This window comes from Mus caroli, chromosome 15, assembly GCF_900094665.2.
Source record: "Mus caroli chromosome 15, CAROLI_EIJ_v1.1, whole genome shotgun sequence".
Lineage (NCBI taxonomy): Eukaryota > Metazoa > Chordata > Mammalia > Rodentia > Muridae > Mus > Mus caroli.
In genome coordinates, this window is record NC_034584.1 from 1,809,092 (window position 1) to 1,828,454 (window position 19,363).

General features: G+C 44.1%; 1 protein-coding gene across 2 annotated transcripts in view; it reads left to right on the top strand.

The window, feature by feature from the left end:
- The window catches only part of Prkaa1 (protein kinase AMP-activated catalytic subunit alpha 1), a 37,451-nt gene that overhangs the window by 11,657 nt on the left and 6,431 nt on the right, over window positions 1–19,363 (top strand). Inside the window, exons 2-6 of one of the 2 annotated variants that reach the window (XM_021183155.1) lie at window positions 6,889–7,030; window positions 8,693–8,786; window positions 12,592–12,736; window positions 13,738–13,825; window positions 18,316–18,540. In XM_021183155.1, coding sequence (XP_021038814.1) covers window positions 6,889–7,030; window positions 8,693–8,786; window positions 12,592–12,736; window positions 13,738–13,825; window positions 18,316–18,540 — 694 coding nt within the window. The remainder of the gene's footprint in view (window positions 1–6,888; window positions 7,031–8,692; window positions 8,787–12,591; window positions 12,737–13,737; window positions 13,826–18,315; window positions 18,541–19,363) is intronic. The other variant, XM_029469655.1, reaches the window with a different exon arrangement.

The window sequence follows — 19,363 nt, forward strand, 5'->3', positions numbered from 1 at the left end:
CTGTAGCTGTCTTCAGACACTCCAGAGGGAGTCAGATCTCGTTACGGATGGTTGTGAGCCACCATGTGGCTGCTGGGATCTGAACTCCGGACCTTCAGAAGAGCAGTCGGGTGCTCTTACCCACTGAGCCATCTCTCCAGCGATTTATCTTTTTTTAAAGGCTAATTTTATTATCATTGGCATTATTTTAGGTAGGATTTCATTCTTTAGACCAGGAGGCCTTGAACTCAGAGATTCACGTGCCCCTGCTTTCTGAGTGGTAGGTATTACATGTCTGGCTATTTCATTATTTTAAATTCATGTACATGTGTGTGGGTTGTACTTGTGAGTGCTGGTGCCTACCAAGGCCAGAAGTCTTGGGTCTCTCTGGACTGGAGTTACTGGTAGTGACGCAGCCCAGTGTAGGTGTGCAATGCAAGCTCACGGATCCCGAGTTCTATCCCTGGAGCCTGGAAGGAGCGAGAGTCCTGACTCCTGAAGCTTAGCTTCTGCCCTCTCTGCATGTGCGCTGTGGCACGAGGCTCCCCACACTCATACGTGGATACCATGCATTCAGTAATAATACCTAAAATAAAGAATTTAAAACTGTCTAAAGAGTGCTGTCATGTTTCCTCTCCTGGAGGGAGCTTCCAGTGTTGAACCCAGTCTGAGTTAGAGCTTTGGGCTGTGCCACGCACCAGCTGTGTACTTAGGACATGTTGTGTCTGTGGGTGCCTCAGTGCCCCGTAGAATGATATTCATAATGCCAGCCTTCCAAGGTTGGTGAGAGTTAGGTGTGTTTGTGTACAAAGTGAATGTGCTGTTGACTTACACAATACAAATCAATTAGATTCATTTTATAACAAACGGTAGTTTAGAAGAACTTACGTGATTTAAACTATAGTCAAATGAGCCTGTATCTTCCCATCTGTGCTGAGAAACACAGAGATGGACTGTTCCCGTCCGTGGCCATAGAAATGTTCTTGAAAAATTTTAGATAGACAGCAACCTCATTGTAAAGGACTGGTGCTGTGTGTATGAGCGACCTGTTGAATATTAACTGTTGAGGAAATGGGCTGAACTTTGGAATCCAAAAATCTCAGGCTCGGTGCTTGGAGTGGTGGGATTTAAGCTGCCGAGAGAGGGTGGCCCCCGAGGCTCTTGATAAGGGCAGGCTGTTGAATACAAATGAACAGAAGGCACTATTGGAAGAGCTAAGATCCAAAGCACCTATTCCCACATCCAAATGGATAGTTCAGGGATGATTAAATAGGAACGGGGGACTGGTTTGGGAATAGTGGAAACTTATCCCTCAGTACTAATAGCTACAGTTGTCTGTTCACTTATGATGTGCTGGTAGGGGGGAACGTCCTTTACAAACACGGTTTCATGTGTCATGTGGCCATCCTTGTAGAGCAGGAGATCACATTTACCAAGGGTTTATATGTGTAAGTCAGAAGTCTGTTAAGTACCTTCAAAGAGGAACAAGACCTGAGGCTACAGAGTGCACACACACTGCCTTCTGGGTTAGAAGGACACCTTCTATTCAGTCTGTTCCTGTGAAGGGCTGGATCTGCCAATGCGTAGCGTTGATGCCCTCCCCTTGGGTGGGCGAGCTTTCTTTCCTTTTCTTCTTCCTTTTAACTGAAAAAATAAAAATAAAACAATACAATTTGAAAGACGGTGGCTACAGAATACCTTTCTTATTTCTTCTGTAGCAGGCAACTGTGGAAGCCTGTGAAACTTGATGATCCATGGCGATAGGAAGGAACATTTCTCATAGTCTCCTACAAGAGTCTGCTGCATTGAAACAATACAGTGGATTAAGCTGTTTTCTGAAATTAGTCATTAGGAGATCTGCAGTCTTTTGTTCTTACATAATAAGCTGTAATAAACTGAGACATATTTATGCATGTTTTCAGCTTACTTCGTAGTTCAATTTGGAGAATACGTATGCTTTTTCTTTTTAAATACAGTGCCACCTTTAATTCTCAAGAATTTTTTTTTTATATATAAATGTGGTTCCCTAAAGTGTTCCATTGGTTCCTTCAGCCATCCCCCTCAAAAACAACAGCAAAAGGAATTACTATGGTGACTTTCTGTTAAGCAGGCGGAAAGCCAGTGCTCCCACTTTCTGTTTCCTTCTGTGTGCCAGGAGGTCGAATGGCCGGCCGCTTGCTTTATGATGGCTGCCGTGCTCCTTCGCCTCCCAGTCAACTTTCTCAGTTTTTGTTTGAACACAGTTTTACTTAATGTGATTTTTTTTTTTCTTGCACTTCAGTCAGTAGACCCATCCCTGTTTTCATTTATATATGTGTGTGTGTACACTGCATAAGTCTTTCCTCCCCTGCAGCGAGTGAGAGAATAGGGGTTGAAGGAAGGCCCCCGTGCTTGGAGGCCTGCAGTTTACCCACTACGGCTCTCTGGAGTTGTTTTGAAAGCGAGGACGTATGTCTAAGTGCTCCTAATTACTTTGTAGTTTGGTGAAACACTCAAGTATGAGAACAAGCTGTGGTATGCTTGGATGGATATTGGCATCTGTTCTTCGTTTTGCCTTTTAAACAGGGGGACGTCGTGTTTGCAGGTGAAATACTGAGATGCCCCTTGCTGAAACTATATACTTGATTATATACTTGAAATGGTAGACTTGATTCCTATCCCTTGGCAACCTTTATCCTTGTTAAATTCTCTCAGTTCTTAGTATCCGACCATAGGTCATAGAATGTGCCACATTATTGCTGAGTCATACTAACTACTAAGTGACACGAACTGTTCTGTTGTAGAATTTTCATTGTTCCCTTTCTATCTCTGTACTCTTAAAAAATAGTGTATGTTTGTGTATATGTGTGTGTGTGTATGTATGGATGTGTGTATGTGTGTATATGGGTGTGCACGTGTGTGTGTATGGATGTGTGTATGTGTGTATATGGGTGTGCACGTGTGTGTGTATGGATGGATGTGTGCATGTGTATGTGTGTATATGGGTGTGCACATGTGTGTGTATGTATGGAAGTATTATGTATATGTGTGTATATGGGGGTGCACATTGTGTATGTATGGACATGTGCATATGTATGTGTGNTATGGAAGTATTATGTATATGTGTGTATATGGGGGTGCACATTGTGTATGTATGGACATGTGCATATGTATGTGTGTATATGGGGGTGCACATTGTGTGTGTATGGACATGTGCATGTGTATGTGTGTATATGGGTGTGCACATGTGTGTGAATGTATGGATGTGTGCATGTCTGTGTGTGTGTATGGATGTGTGTAGGCTTTATATCCATGTCAATTAAATGGGATCAGGGATCACTTTTGAGGTCCTTTCCCTCTCAATAGCCTACAAATTCATGCTAAGGGGACATATTACTAAACAGACCTCTGAAAATTGCTTACTGACACTGTAATACAATAAGGAGTACAGAGGAGTTACCAAACTGTGTACAGAACTAAATGAGAATTACTTACCCTTCCTTGTTGTGTTAGTGGAGGTCCGAGGAGAACTTTGAGGAGTTGGTTTTTCCTTCCACTTTGTTGGTCCCAGGAACTGAACTTAGGTCATCAGGCTGAGTCAAGCTAAAATCAATCAACCAATCAATCTCTCCCTCCCTCCCTCCCCCCCTCCCTCCCTCCCTCTCTCTCTCTCTCTTTCTGAGAAAGGGTCTTATGTGCTAACTTCTATTGGCCTTAAACTCATGGCAATCCTCCTGTCTCGGACTTCTAAGTGTTCAAATCATAGGCATGAGCCACCATACCTACCTTTTCTTTAAAATGTCAGTCTTATGTATCCCAGGCTGACCTTGAACTTGGCTGTATATTGGAGGATGACCCAGAACTTGTGATCCTCCTGCCTCCCTCCTGTGGGCTGGCACCATCACACCCAGTTACACAGTACAGGGGTTCAAACCCAGTGCCTGTTACGTGTGCTGTGCAAGTACTTTACCAACTGAGCTCCATGTGCAACCCCGCTTGGTTATTGCGAGGCGGGCTTGCTCTGGAGCGTAGAGTAGTCTCACGTTCTTGGCGTTCTTTTTGCCTCAGCTTCCTCTTCTAGGAGGACAGCTGTCTGCCAACACTCAGATTGTTTTTTTTTTTCTCCCCACTAATTAATTAATTTATCCACTTTACATCTCTATCACAGCATCCTCTCTTCTCCCAGCCCCTCCTCACACTGCCTCTCCTCTCAGCTCCCCGACACTTCATCTCTGAGAAGGCGGAAGTCCTTCCTGGGGAACCAACCAAACCCACCTTGGCACCTCAAGTTTATGCAAAACTAGTTACATCTTCGCCCACTGAGGCCAGACAAGGCAGCCTAGTTAGGGAAACCAGATCCACTGGTTAAGCCCCTCCCCCAGTTTTGGGGGGACCTGCTTGAAGACCAAGCTGTCTGCTACACATGTCCAGGGTCTCTAGGTCCAGCCCTTGTTTGCTCCTTGGTTGGTGGTTGATTCTCTGGAAGCCCCCGTGAGTCCAGGTTAGTTGACTCTGTTGGTCTTCTTGTGGAGTCTGTTTGTCCTCCGAGTACCTCAGTTCTTCCCCTAACTCTTCCACCAGACTTCCCAAACTTGGTGTAATGCTTGGGTGTGGGTCTTTGTGAGCCTCTCAGAGGACAGTTATGCCAGGCTCCTTCCTGTCTGTGAATCCAGGCTGACAGATACAAACAGCCTGGGACTCCAAAGAGGTAGAAGGGAGGACAATAGCCAAGAAATGTGTCTGTAGCCTGGGCTAGCCTAGAACTCACTATGGAGAGGCCCAGGCTGGCCCGCCTCTCTCTCTGAGTTGCTGGGATTAAAGATGTCCACTTAAGTTTTTTGAGACAGGGTTTCTCACTGGCCCGGAACTCATGGACTAGGCTAGATTGGTTGGTTTACATTAAACGCAAAGTATATAATCCCAAATGAGTCAAAGAATGTTCAGAGCTTCCTACCCTAGTTTCTTACTTGATGAAAGAAACTATATCTACAGTTTTGGATAAACCTCAAGTGTTTTTGAGAAACATTTATTAATGTGTGTGTGTATGTGTGTATGTACATGTAGGGGCGTGTGTGCCAGTGTGCTTGTGAGAGGATGGCCTTAGGAAGTTATTTCTCTCCTTCTATTATGTGGACCCCATACTTTCAAAGGTATGGGATTATCTCTGTTCCCTCAAAATAGCGACGCTGGCTCCTCTGCGGGTCGCCTTGCCTGGCTTTGCTGCTGTGCAGACCAGCACAGCTGTCGCCATTTGGAGGTTTCTCAATTTGCCTCCTGCATCGGATTCCTGCTCTTTTGGGGACAGAATCTAAGTTACCAAGGCTGGTCTTGAGCTATATTTGGAGCCAAAGTGACCTTAAACTCCCTGTCTCTTCTCACATGCTGGCAATTCAGGCATGTACTACCACAGCTGGCTTTGTTTGCTTTTCCAGGCGGCGGCCCTATCCTGTGCTGCAACCCTTGCTGGCCTGAGCTGGCACTCTCTTCACTAGATGTGCTGCCTTCTTGCTGACATTTTTGTTTCTCTTCTGACTTTGATAGTATCTATGTTTTCCTTAGGTTCCTGAGAAAGGGCACACAGACGCCAGACTTTCAGGGACTTCGCCTCAGCAGCAGTTTCTGAATTCTTATGTGCACATAGACTGACTGTCTGGGTGGGTGTGGGCAAGATGGAATCTCTTTAAACATGATTTATCTACTTTTATTTGCATAGATGTTTTGTCTACATATATATCCGTGCACCATGTCTGTACTTAGTGCCCAAGAAGGCTAGAAGAGGTCCTTGTATCCCCTGGAACTGGAGTTATAGATGGTTGCAGGTCGCACATGAGTGCCGAGAGTCTGACCTGGACTCTCTAGAAGTGCAACTCGTGCCACTGAACCGTCTCTTTAGCCTAAAATCCATGTATTTTTAAATTTTCTATTTGAAAATGGAAACTACATGCCATTGAGCCAAAACTGAAAACAGAACAAAACAACAACAACAGCAGTAGCCAATCACGGGGGCTGTTAATGAAGGGGGATCATGTCAGTGTCCCAGGGGAGTTCGTGTATGTAGTTTTGGGCTTATGTGTGCTGTATGTGTATATGTCAGGCCAGAGGACATGGCTTGCTTTACCATTCTCTGCTTTTGTTTCCTTGAGACAAGATCTCTTATTGAAACTAGAGCTAGGTAGTTAGCCAGTAACACCAGTAATCCCCCTGTCTCTGCCAACCTGTCCTCTTTCTCCCAGTGTTGGGGTTATAGGCAGGGATCATGCTAGGTTCTTCTCTTTTTCTTTTTAAAAGTGTGTTGTGGGAATTTGAATTTAGAGCCTCCTGCGTATACAGCTCTTTCTTGGTGAGCCATCATCTCTCCGGCCCTGCAGGGCAGTTTTCTGAGGGGAAGATACAGCTATTCTATGTTATGGCTTTTGTTTGATTTTCTTGTTTTGAGATCCAGTGTTACCACATAGCCTGGGCCTTCCCTTAGTTCTCAGTCCCCCGACGGTGCGTCTGACGATTGCAGGCATAGGCTACCATGTCTGGATCCTTGCCACATGATTTTAATGGTGGTAGACCAGCTTCTCTGTGTGTGAACATCATCTACAGAAGGTTTTCCAATAAAAGAGTTTCATTTTCTATGTACAGTAGTTGAGAAATGAATAGTGAGCTAAAGGGATTTGAGTACCTGAAGGCATACAGGAAGAATTTTTCCTCTTTCTCTCTTATGACTGGTCCAAATTCCCTTTTCCCAAAATCCACTCGTGGTGAGCAGTTCCTTGTGTGTGTCCTCCTGACTTAAGGCTAAACTTTCACGTGTATAACTGGGGAGGAGAGGGGCAAAGATGCTCCATTATCGTCTGAGTGTTTAGCTTTCTAGTATAACACACCAGAGTATATTATCCATCAGAACCAGTGCTAACACATTAAAAATGATTCCTTCTGCAGTGGGCAAGCACGAGTTGACCGGACATAAAGTTGCTGTGAAGATACTTAACCGGCAGAAGATTCGGAGCCTTGACGTGGTGGGAAAAATCCGCCGGGAGATTCAGAACCTGAAGCTGTTCAGGCACCCTCACATCATCAAACTGTAAGCCCAGCTCATTAACCTGGTCCTCTCATCCCTGTAGTTAGCCCGCCTGACCTGGCAAGCCTGGCCTCTTCCTGTTTCCGAGGCTGGAGGTGTCTTCCTGCTCTTGTCTCTGACCCTGGTTCACTGCCAGTCACAGAGCCCACCCTCGGGTTTTAGCATGGCTCATATCCACTGTATTCCTGTTCTTCCTGTTGTCTCTAAAGAGGCCCGTTTGACAGTACTCTGTGCTACTGTTTTTACAGGTAGTACCAACTGTTGGGTTGCTACTAAAAGTTTCTGTAGCAGGTGCCAGGCCCTGTTTGGTCTCCTGTACCACCTGAAAGGGGGGGGGGGGGGCGGGGAAGAGGCGAGAAGTTCTTGAGCTTCAAATTTCAATTTTTTTACATGCTGGGAATCAGGCTCAGGAGAGACTGTGTACTAGAAATCTTTTTCCCGTACCCTGCTTGTACTTGACCATACACACGGGCTTTGAGGATCTGGAATTGCAGAAGGACAGTAATCCTAATGGTTGTTTTGAGGAAGCCCCAGTGAGGCTTACAGGTAGCGTACTTCTTACCTCCGGTGTTACCTTGGGGGCTATACTTTAACGCTCCCCATGTGTCTCCATTGAACTGGAATTGTAGAGCTGGCTCCACAGTTGTTTTGCTTTTAGCTCTCATTTATTAAAGTGTTTGGCTCTATCATGTGTCCTGATGGCCCCCAACTGTACAGTCCTTGCTTTGAGACCCATTCTCTGAAGTCCAGGCCCTGTGCCTGCTCCTCACTCATTGGGGTGTCCACGAGGTCTTTCAAAGAACCTGGTACAGGTCTCATCTCCCCATCATCTCCTCAGCTCTTCTTCCTACACTGCTCTCACCATCATCGCAGTTAATCGTCACTTACCCCGGGGGGTGGGGGGGGTGGGGGGGACAATGACAAAGACGATGTAGGAGCATCGTTAACAATCCTGTTTATCCCTCTCCCCACCATCTCTTCCTCCAGAATGTATCTCTGACCTTTTTCACCGTCTTTTAATGCCATCACACTGGCCTGTGCTACCTCACCGCTCATGGGCATCTTCTGAGCGTTCTCTCCGGTCTTCATACCGCCACTGCTTACTCTTTTGACATGACTGCCAGCATAAAAACATCCCATGGCTTTCCACATTCCTTTAAATAAAAGCCAAAGGTTTCTTCGCTCCCGGCTTGTGGAGCTCTGCATCTTTGGTCTCCAACTACTAGCTTCATGTCCTGTTTTCTCTCCTGGCTTGTTTTGCTCTTACCTTACCATGAGTGTGCCAAGCAGGCTCCCAACTGGGCCCTGGCCCTGGCTGTCCCTTCCCTCTGCCCACTTCACCTTCCTCCTGGCCAAGGCAGTCCGCTCCTCCCTTCCTTGGGGCTCTGCTCTGGTGCACTCTGTGACCTTCCGGCAGGCTCTGCCTCTTACTTAATTACTGTCTGTCTCCTGGCCCCTGCATCAGGACCATAACAAACTTGCTTACTGTCTTGTGTCCTGGCACCTGCATCAGGACCATAACAAAGACAGGAGATTGGCTTTGCTCCCCCACAGACTTCTAGCAGCTAGCACAGTACCTGGTATCTTATAGGTGCTTAGTAAATCTTTACTGAATGGATGAATACACGTGTTTTAATATTAGTAGATAATGTTTTCTCTCACCAGGTACCAGGTCATCAGTACACCATCTGATATTTTCATGGTGATGGAATATGTCTCTGGAGGAGAGCTATTTGATTATATCTGTAAAAATGGAAGGGTAAGCAGTTCTCATTTAATCCTGTACATATTTTGGTAACTCCTCTGTCCCCCTTATTGTATTACAGTGTCAGCAAGCAATTTTCAGAGGTCTGTTTAGTAATATGTTCCCTAAGCATGAATTTGTGTAGAATCATAAGCAATTTAGAGGGAAAGGACCTCAAAGATGATCCCTGAGCCCATTTAATTGACATGGATATAAAGACTACTTGTTGAGTATTTGTTCAAGGTCACGTGATTTACTAGTGCTATACAGAATTCATTTAAATCCCTAAAATTTATAATCCTCAGATTTAAGGTTTTTTTTTTTAAAGATTTATTTATTAATTATATGTAAGTACACTGTAGCTGTCTTAAGACACTCCAGAAGAGGGCACCAGATCTCGTTACAGATGGTTGTGAGCCACCATGTGGTTGCTGGAATTTGAACTCAGGACCTTCAGAAGAGCAGTCAGTGCTCTTACCCACTGAGACATCTTGCCAGCCCCAGATTTAAGGTTTTTAGCAATACAAACTTTTATTTATTTATTTTTTTGGAGACAGGGTCACACTATGCCACTGTGGCTGCCACGTAGATCAGGCTGGCCTCTAGTGCATAGAGATGACCCTGTCTCTGTCTCCCAAGTGCTGGGATTGAAGGTTTGCCTGGTAATGTCCTTTCCTAACACGATTTCCTACGTGGGCCTCCCAGAATAGCTTATTAAATACTTAAACGATGTAGGCCTTGCTCTTCAACTCTGGCCACATTTAAGTTGCGGAATAGGGATTTTGAAGGAGCTAGGAAGTAGACTTACAGAGGTTAGTGTTTGAAGGAACCTTGAAGACATTTAGTTCTAAGCACAAATACTGAGCACCGTCCCCTGCCCTTACTCTCATGTTATCTGACTGGCACAGCGCCCTTCTGAAAGACCCCACATCTAGCAGAGAAGAGAGCCTTGCTCCCCTTCAGTCGGAAGCTATTTGCATTCTTCATTCTTTCCTGTTACGTACTGTATCTCTTTAATCAGGATCAAACTCATTAAGCACTCTAGTCTGTTTTTTCTCAATGTGGTTAATTTCTACCTAAAGTTTTCCCTTTCTCATCCTTCAAGGCCCCATTCCTGTGCACTGGAGGAATTCTTCTGAATTAATCAATGCCTGCATTTCTCATCTCTCTCTCTTTTTTTCTCCCATTTGTCATTTCTAGTCATTTTGTTATACATTGTGGGGATGTCTTTAGTGTTACCTTTTGAATGCCAAACTTCCAGCTGTCGCATGTTTGTATTTCAGATCTCTGCCTTATTTTCTGAAATTCCCTTTGGATAGCTGCCTGTTTGGCTTCACAGACACAGCTTTACCTGTTTGAGAATGACATTTTGGTTTTAAATGTCTTTTGGCCACTGCACCGCTCCGTTTTCCGTGCTTTCCGCTCGCCTCCTTTTTTTTTTCCTTCTGCTCATTTTGTCTCCTACCCCCCACCCCCCAATACTCTTAATCAGATATCTGGTCATTCTTAGCTGTCCACTTAAATTTCAGAACAAAGTTACACCACATGCCAAGCCTGTAGATGTGTGCCGTTTACGGTTTTCCCTCAGGTTGTGTTGTTGGAGACATTAATTTTGGTAGGGTAAATTCTTTGCTCACAAGCACAAGTGTTTTTCTTCATCATTTGATTTGGTATCTGCTTTTTCCTATTTTCTTGAAGGTATTGGTTTAGCAGTTGGAACTGAGTCGGGAGATGGGGTCAGGTCTTTCCTGTTAGTATGCACATAATCTACATCTTCCTTACGGTGCCTTATTCCTGCCTCAGAGCCGTGAGAACGGCCTGGCTTTGCCTGGCCCACCGGAGGAGCTAGAGGTCTTACTCCCCCTTGGTGGTACCTACAGCTTTCTGTAGAGGCCTGCTGCTGTCTTGTTTCTGCCCCTCATTGCTTCAGAAAGTCATGGCGCGCCCACTGCTCGGCGTTCCCAGGCTTCCACCGCGCACTTCCGTTCATTTTTTCCTCTAGGATTTGGTTTTGCTTTTCTCTCTTTTGCTGAGTTTTCATCTGCTGTCCATACATTCCTCTAGATGGCTGCTGTCTCTCCATCTTTTTGTTTTATGGGCCTTGTGTGTTGCTGACAGCACCCTGGGGCGACTCAACAGGGAGTGACACAAAAGACTCATTGTGTGATGTTTATCAGCTGGGAGTGTGCTTTCACCTGGCTCATCTTCCTTTAGTCGCTGCCATTCTTTGTACTGTATTTTTATAAATAAAATTCTTTTCACCTTTGCAGCCTTTCTGTTACTTATCTTTTGTTAAGTTTTCTTTTCCTCTTGCATAATTTTTTTTTAAAAAATAAACATCTACTTGAAGAAAGGCGTGAGATTGCAACAGTATTAATGTCTTTTTCTTAAGGGGGAGGACCTTACATTTCAGGGTAAGGGTACGCTACACTTCAGTAGCAGTTTTCATTTTGTATTCAAAGCAATGCCTGGTTTCTCTTTGTACCCATGTTATCCATGTGGTGAAGGTGTAGGATTCTGGATTTAGAATGTTCACTCATGCCCTGCCAGAGGATCTCATGTGAGCATCCTTGCCTGGGGGGCAGTAGCTTACTTACTAAATCCTCTGTCCTGGAGCCTGGGTAAGGCAGTGCGGCTTATCCCCTGTTGAGGAAACATCAGAAAATGCAGAGATTTGAAGATGATTTTTAAAAGATTGTACTTAACAATTTTAATCGTAGTGTAAGCGTTTTCTTTCAGGAAGCATGCAAAAGGTAAATGTGCTAAGGATTTTCTTTTGGTTAAATGAAAACATCTTAGACCGGAAGAGATGGCTCAGTAGATGGCACCCATGTCAGGTGGCTCTCGATTGTAACTCCGGGTCCAGAGGACCCAACATTCTTAGCATTCTTGTCTCTGTAGGCACCTGTAGGCAGATGCACACACACACACACACACACACACACACACACACAAAACTTAAAAAATAGCTTACATTTCAGAGTACAGGCTATCGTTGCGTTGTGGCTCAATTCCAATACTTACCTGTCACTTCTTTGTCGTCTGTAATTGTCCCCTATGCAAGCATCACTTGGTGTATTCTCCTTTTCTTTCCCTTTTCTTCGATTAGATTTGCTCTTTGACAGTTGCATCCACGTGTTCTGCGCCCTCTGTGTACTCTCCTTCCCTGACCCCCTTCTCTCCCACTCCTGCCTTCCCCTCCTCCCTGCAGGTCCCTGGTTTACCCGCATGACTTTGTTTTGTTCTGGGAACCACTGACTTTAGGAGCATCTGTTTTCCCATGGGTTTGGATCTGCTCATTGGAACGCTTTCTCGCTCACTCTGTGACCCTTTTTTCCCCACTGTTACGCTCATGTTTTGTTTTGTTTTGTTTTGTTTTTGGCCTTATTTTTGTCTACTAGAGTAGGGCCTTTCTTTCACTCATTTCTGTACTATGGATATCTAACCAGTACAGCATATTGAATGTGCTCAATAAATATTTATTGAAGGAGGGAAGGATTAAAGACCACTAATTGGAAAACATTCCCAGTTTCAGGTAGAAGTTGAAAGTACTAGAAATAGCCCATGAGCTACAGAAGAAGATGTGTTTTTAAGTGTAGTTTCTGTATGTGATAGGGTCAGAGAGTTGAGTTGCTGATTTGGTCCCCGTAAGCCCTTGGCATTTCAGTGTAGGGCTGCAGGCCTTACTTGTCCATTTCAAAGTACCTCATGGGTGAAGTTCACCTGGAAGCTTTCAGGCTTTGCCAATCCATAGGCTGAAGAATTTTAAGAATGTTTTCATTGAGAGGCACAGCTTAAAATGCTTTTCTTCTTTTCCTAGTTGGACGAAAAGGAAAGTCGACGTCTGTTCCAGCAGATCCTTTCTGGTGTGGATTATTGTCACAGGCATATGGTGGTCCACAGAGATTTGAAACCTGAAAACGTCCTGCTTGATGCACACATGAATGCAAAGATAGCCGACTTTGGTAAGGACGGTTGTAACTGTTTGTATGTTTGTTTTTTTGAATTTTTGAGACAGGGTTTCTCTGTGTAGCCCTGGCTGTCCTGGAACTCACTCTGTAGACCAGGCTGGCCTCAAACTCAGAGATTCACCTGCCTCTGCCTCCCGAGTGCTGGGATTAAAGGCGTGCGCTACCACGCCCGGCTGGTTGTAACTGTTTAATGGTGATAAGTATCGTTCTTCTGGTAGTGTTTATGGGGTATACTAGAATCCCGCACACACACGCACACACACACACACACACACACACACACGCACACACACACACACACGCACACACACACACACACACGGGATGTTTCTATTCTTCCACCACATGGGTTTTAGAGGGTGGATTTAGGTTGTCAGACACGGTGGTAAGCACTTTTACCTGCTGAGCCTACCTGCCAGCCCTGAAATTCAGTTTTGTGATCGTAAATATTTCAACTTCTTAACATTAGAGAGATCATTTGAAAAGAAAAGACTATTATTTGTCAAGAAGTTAGCAACTTAATTTCTAATATTTCTTTTTGGTCAAATATGGAGAAAATGAAAAGTGGGATGGAATTATTGACATAACATTGGAATCTAGAAAGATGAATTATATGAGGAAACTTCTTTTAAAAAGTTAATATTTAAATGCTGTAAAGTTGGTTTTCAGATGTAGTGGTACGTGCCTTCAATCTAAGAATTCCAGAGATGGAGGCTGGCAGAAATCTTTCTGTTCAGCTGAGTCTATTTCACCTAGCAATATCCATATTAAAAGGTAAACATTTCAAGGATATTCTAGTATTCAAAACCACCACTAGTTTAGTATGTACACATTAAACTCTAGATATTGAAATCCATTGTACATTTTTTGTCTAAGGTCAGAATATTTAGGAAATAAAGACTATAATCAAGTTAAAAGTTTGTTTGTTTGTTTTTTCTGTTTTACTTGCTTTTTGTCCTTGGGAACTCTTGAGTGGCCACTTTTTGTCGTTTCAGGTCTTTCAAACATGATGTCAGATGGTGAATTTTTAAGAACAAGCTGTGGCTCACCCAATTATGCCGCACCAGAAGTCATTTCAGGAAGGTATTGCTGCCATTAGGCTACTTTTGCTATGTCTGTAGTTGCTTATTTCTCTTAAGTTTGCTAGTCTGTACTGTCGCTTTGAGGATGTGATGTCACTAACGAGGACGTAGAAGTAACACATCTGCCTGCGGTAACTGTCATCTCTGAGGCTCGCTGCCTCAGTCTGCTAGCGTAGGTCTAGTCCTGGAAGCTTCTAGCTTGTGTACAATCTAATCTAGGCCTAGAAAGACTTCAGCTTCTGAGACTTGCTGCTGGGTAAACTCGCCCCTTCCTTGTTCTTTCTGATCTATGGCTGATTCAACTCATATGTTTTGGCTCTCAAACTCCTCTCATGATAACTGATTCAATCTGGCTTCTCTGGGCTTCTCCTGAATTTGCTCTGCTTGACCTCCAACGATCTCTGTCATCCGTTCTAATCTGGCTCCTTCTCAGTCTCTGGCTTGTTCTGTCTTCACCTGTGTCTGGCTTGTCCTTCCTCTGCAACCTGTCTCTGTCCATCTGTCCTGGTAAGATGACCTCCTCTCCCTGCACTGACCCTTAAGTACTCCCTCTCTCTTCCTGGGAGAGGCTGGGCATATCCTATTCTGTCAGGTCTTTCTCTGCCACTCAATTAGAAGTTACTTTCAAACATGGGTGCTTTCTTCTATGAACTAACTTTGCCACAGGGATTAAAGGTGTGGGCTGAGGCCGAGGCACATCACAACTAGAAGCAGCTTTTTTAGTATAACACAATCTTGAGGTTTTACGATATGATAAGATATCCTGCAACAGAAAGAAGGGAATATATTTCTGCACTTGCAGATTTTCTATTTTATGAATAATACACAAGGAGCTGGAGAGATGGCTTATTGGTTAAGAGGACTTGCTGCTCTTCTAGAGGACTGGAATTTGGGACCCGGCAACCGCAATCTGGGTGGCTCACAGTTGTCTATAACTTTGTCTCCAGGAGACCCAACACACTCTTGGTTTTTGCAAGCAGTTACATACATGGATGCACCTCAACACATACACACACACACACACTAATAATAATAATAATAATAATAATAATAATAATAATAATAATAATAATAATAGTAATATATAAACAAGTGGAAAAACAAGTCCATGTTTGGAGGAGAGTGTTGGTTTGCAAGTCACAGTAAAGCAGTTAGAATGAGGTGCTTTAATTTTGTCTCTGGTGGGCGAATCGAAAGCAATCAGTTGTAAAGGTGGATGAGTCACTGAGAGCCTGCCTACTGAAGTACTCACTCCCGAGGAATGCTTTACTTAGGCAAACATTTAAAGATGTAACATGATAGGCCATCGGGATTGCTGGTAATTCTACACCTTGAGAGGTTGAGGTCACTCTTTGCTATCTCACGACACCATCTCAAGAAAACCAAACCAAACTAGACCGCACAGAGAGCAGAACAGAGTCACAAGTGTAACGTCACATGTAGTTTTATAAGTATTCAAATAGATGGCATTCATGTAGTAGCTTCATGTTTTATGAGGAAGGAAACTAAAGAAGTGGTCCTTTAAAAAAATAGACAAGCTGAATGTATTGCATCTATAGCCTGAGTGTTGCACATGGATGCCAAGACAGGGCTATATAGGCCTGGTATCAAGGAAAAGCGAGGTGAGGGGGAGGGGCAAGAGGGTTATAAAAAGGGAGGAGGAAGGAGAGAGACTCACTTATGTTCAGTCTTGATCTGGATCTGCTGGAGACTGCAGTGTAAGACTGCTGACCTCGGAACTGCTAGCTAGCACTAAAATACGGGTATATTTTCATTAGGTACTTTTTAAATAGTGTGAAAACAAAATTTAATTTGTGTTTTATTTTCTTGTTTTGTTCAAGGTTCAAGTTCCTCTTCCTCCTCCTCTTCTTCTTCTTCCTCCTCCTCTTCCCCCTCCTCTTCTTCTTCCTCTTCTTCCTCCTCCTCTTCCTCCTCTTCCTCCTCCTCCTCTTCCTCCTCCTCCTCCTCTTCCTCCTCATCCTCCCCCTCTTCCTCCTCCTCCTCCTCCTCATCTTCTTCTTCCTCTTCCTTCTGCTCCTCCTCCTCCTCCTCGATAGAGACACAAAGAGAAGGCACGCCTAAATTTGGAAGTGGGGTAGTGGTCTGGGAAAAGATATTTGCTCAGAAGTTGTAAAATTTAATTTAAAAGACAGACTTTATTTTAAACCATATATGTATGTGTGTTTGTGTGAGGGTATGTGTACATTAGTGTAGGTGCTGACAGAGGTCAGAGCCCCCACCCCCACCCTTCAGCTATTGCTACCGGCAGTTGTAAGCTGCCCTGTGTGGGGGGTGAGAACTAGACCAGGGGCCTCGGTAAACACGTAGCAGGCTCTCAATGGCTGAGACATCCCTCCAGCCCAGAGAATTTATTTTTTTTTCCAATTTTTTTATTAGGTATTTACTTCATTTACATTTCAAATGCTATCCTGAAAGTCCCCTATACCCTCCCCCAACCTGCTCCCCTACTTACTCACTTCCACTTCTTGGCCCTGGCGTACCCCTGTACTTAGGCATATAAAGTTTGCAAGACCAAGGGGCCTCTCTTCCCAATGATGGCCGACTACGCCATCTTCTGCTACATATGCAGCTAGAGACACGAGCTCCAGGGGGTACTGGTTAGTTCATATTGTTGTTCCACCTATAGGGTTGCAGACCCCTTCGGCTCCTTGGGTACTTTCACTGGCTCCTCCATTGGTGGCCCTGTGATCCATCCCATAGCTGACTATGAGGATCCACTTCTGTGTTTGCCAGGCACCGGCCTAGTCTCATAAGAGACAGCTATATCAGGGCCCTTTCAGCAAAATCTTGCTGGTGTAGAGAATTTATTTTAACATCAACGCTTTGGGTAGGCTTGGTGGTGCACCTTACCCAGGAGGTTAGACAGCAGTTTGTCTCCAGCTCAGGCTCCTTAGTGAGACAGGGCCAGTTTGGGAATAAATAAAATGCTGTTGCAAAAACAAGCAAGCAAAGAAAGAAAGAAAGAAAAAACAAGCAAAAATCAAAGCAAACAAAAGACATAGCTTTCTCACTGCTGCTGAAACACTAACGAGGTAGGGGAAGCCTGTTGCTCGCCAGTGTCCACAATCCTGTCCACCCCAACCATTTCCTTGTTTAAATGTTTCAAATGGTGATGGAACTAATAAAAAAAAAATCCCTGTGCTTTCTATGTTCATGTGCTTATTTTTTTTGACTGCTCAAAGAAAAGGTAATGAGGTGAATTAAGAAGATTCATTTGTGTTTTCTATCTTAATTCCTTTGATTTGAGAAAAATTCAAAATCTAGATGTTATAGGGAATATAACTAAAGAAAAAAGGCATTCATCATGTTCAAGCATGCATAAAATGGGCTCTTGGGGAAATGTAATTCGTTCAGTTTGGATGTCTTTCCTTGAGGTCTGTGTGAATAGGAGCACTCATTTTGAGAACAGTGTTTCCTGCTGTCTATAGGAAGCACTTTCGTCACTCTGAGGGTTCGTTTTCCCCCTGAAGGCAGACTCGGATGATTCAGCTGGCTTGCCGCTCATTAGAATCCGTGTCTCCAGTGCTTCACGTGGAAGCACTCACGCACGAAGAGGGAGAGTGTGCTGTGAGCTCCACTGCCCTTGGCTTGCTTCTGCAGCTCAAGCTTCCTGAACTTTGATGTGAGGGTTTTAGGAGAAATGGGTTCCGAGTCTGTCACTACAGACTTGAATCTTGGGCCCAGTTGAGTTGGCTCAGCTGGTAAAATATTTGCTGCCAAGTGACTAGAGTCTGAGCCTTGAATCCTGGGTAAAGGTAGGAGAGAACTGACTCCACAAAGCTGTCATCTCAGCTCCACACCCACTGTGGCATATGCACACCATGCACACACACATGCATTTGCACACACACACACACACACCACCCATGCACACACACTCATACACACACACACACACAATAAAAGTTACTTAAAGGTGAGGGTGGGGGAACAAAAAAGGTACTTAAAAAAACTATCTTGGTAGCTCAAATCAACATTGATCATGATGGCTCAAGGGTTGACCTTATTGGTAGGAAGTCTGAGGGTCATAGTGAGGTAGTACAATTTGACCCATGGATCACAAGTTACAAAATAGCTTTTTTTTTTTTTTAAGATTTATTTATTTATGTATATGAATATGCTGCAGCTATCTTCAGACACACCAGCAGAGGGCATCAGATCTCATTACAGATGGTTGTGAGCCACCAAGTGGTTGCTGGGAATTGAACTCAGAACCTCTGGAAGAGCAGTCAGTGCTCTTAACTGCTGAGCCATCTCTCCAGCCCAAAATAGCTTATTTTTAAAAAGGTAATACTGATAAGACTAGTATCTGTATGTGTGATGTGCAACAACCGCTATAGATACCATATTCTGACCACTGATTTCTTTAAAAATTATTTTCGTATATTCTTCCTAAAGTATTTGTATTTGAAGAATGTTGACTGGTGCTTTGTGAGATTGTGATTAATACAGTTAGCATTCTCTGTGCAGACTGTACGCAGGCCCCGAGGTGGACATCTGGAGCAGCGGGGTCATTCTCTATGCGCTGCTGTGTGGGACCCTCCCTTTTGATGATGACCATGTGCCAACCCTTTTTAAGAAGATATGTGATGGCATCTTCTACACCCCTCAGTATTTAAACCCTTCAGTAATCAGCCTCTTGAAACATATGCTGCAGGTGGATCCCATGAAGAGGGCCACAATCAAAGATATCAGGTAACTCACTTTATCTGCCTGCTTGACCAACCAGCCAGCAAACCATCTGTCTGTCTGTCTGCCTGCCTGTCTGGACTGTGTAGTCTTGGCTGTCTGGAACTCACTCTAAAGACAAGGCTGGCCCTGCCTGCCTCTGCCACCTGAGTGCTGGGATTAAAGGCATGTGGTATTACCATTGCACAGCAATATTAGGTCATTTTAAACCAATGTATTTTTCTACCTTTTCGAGTCTCAAGATACCAGAGAAATTTCATTTTATTAATGACACACTTTTCTTGTAGCAATATACTTTGAGTCATAGGGAATTGATTATTGTGCTCAATTGAGTATTGAGAAATTGCTGCATTGTGTATCATGGTTTAACCTGATAGTTTAAATGAGGCATGACTGATAGTGGCAGCTGTGCTTCCCGGGTTGAGGTAAGTCATGTCTCATGAACACTCAGTACTCCCTGGCCACGTAGTCTGTCATCAGTGTTTCTTTATTTTTGTTTTCCTTAGTTCTTTGATCTTCTGATGGCTAGACTACACATTTTTCTGATACTGGAAGTAGAAGGAACTAAAGATGAATAATAAGTAGAAAACATTAGGGCACATGGGACTTTGAGCTGGATTCCTTGCCGCTGACTCCTTATGCTAGAAGTCCTGTTGAAGCTGGGTGTGGTGGTCCACGCCTTTAATCCCAGCACTTGGAAAGTGGAGCCAGGGAGAACCTGTTAGTTCAAAGCCAACCTGGTCTACAGAGTGCTTTCAGGACAGTCAGCTCTGTAGAGAGACCCTGATTCAGAAACAATAACAAACAAAAAGACCTGCTGAAAAGAAGA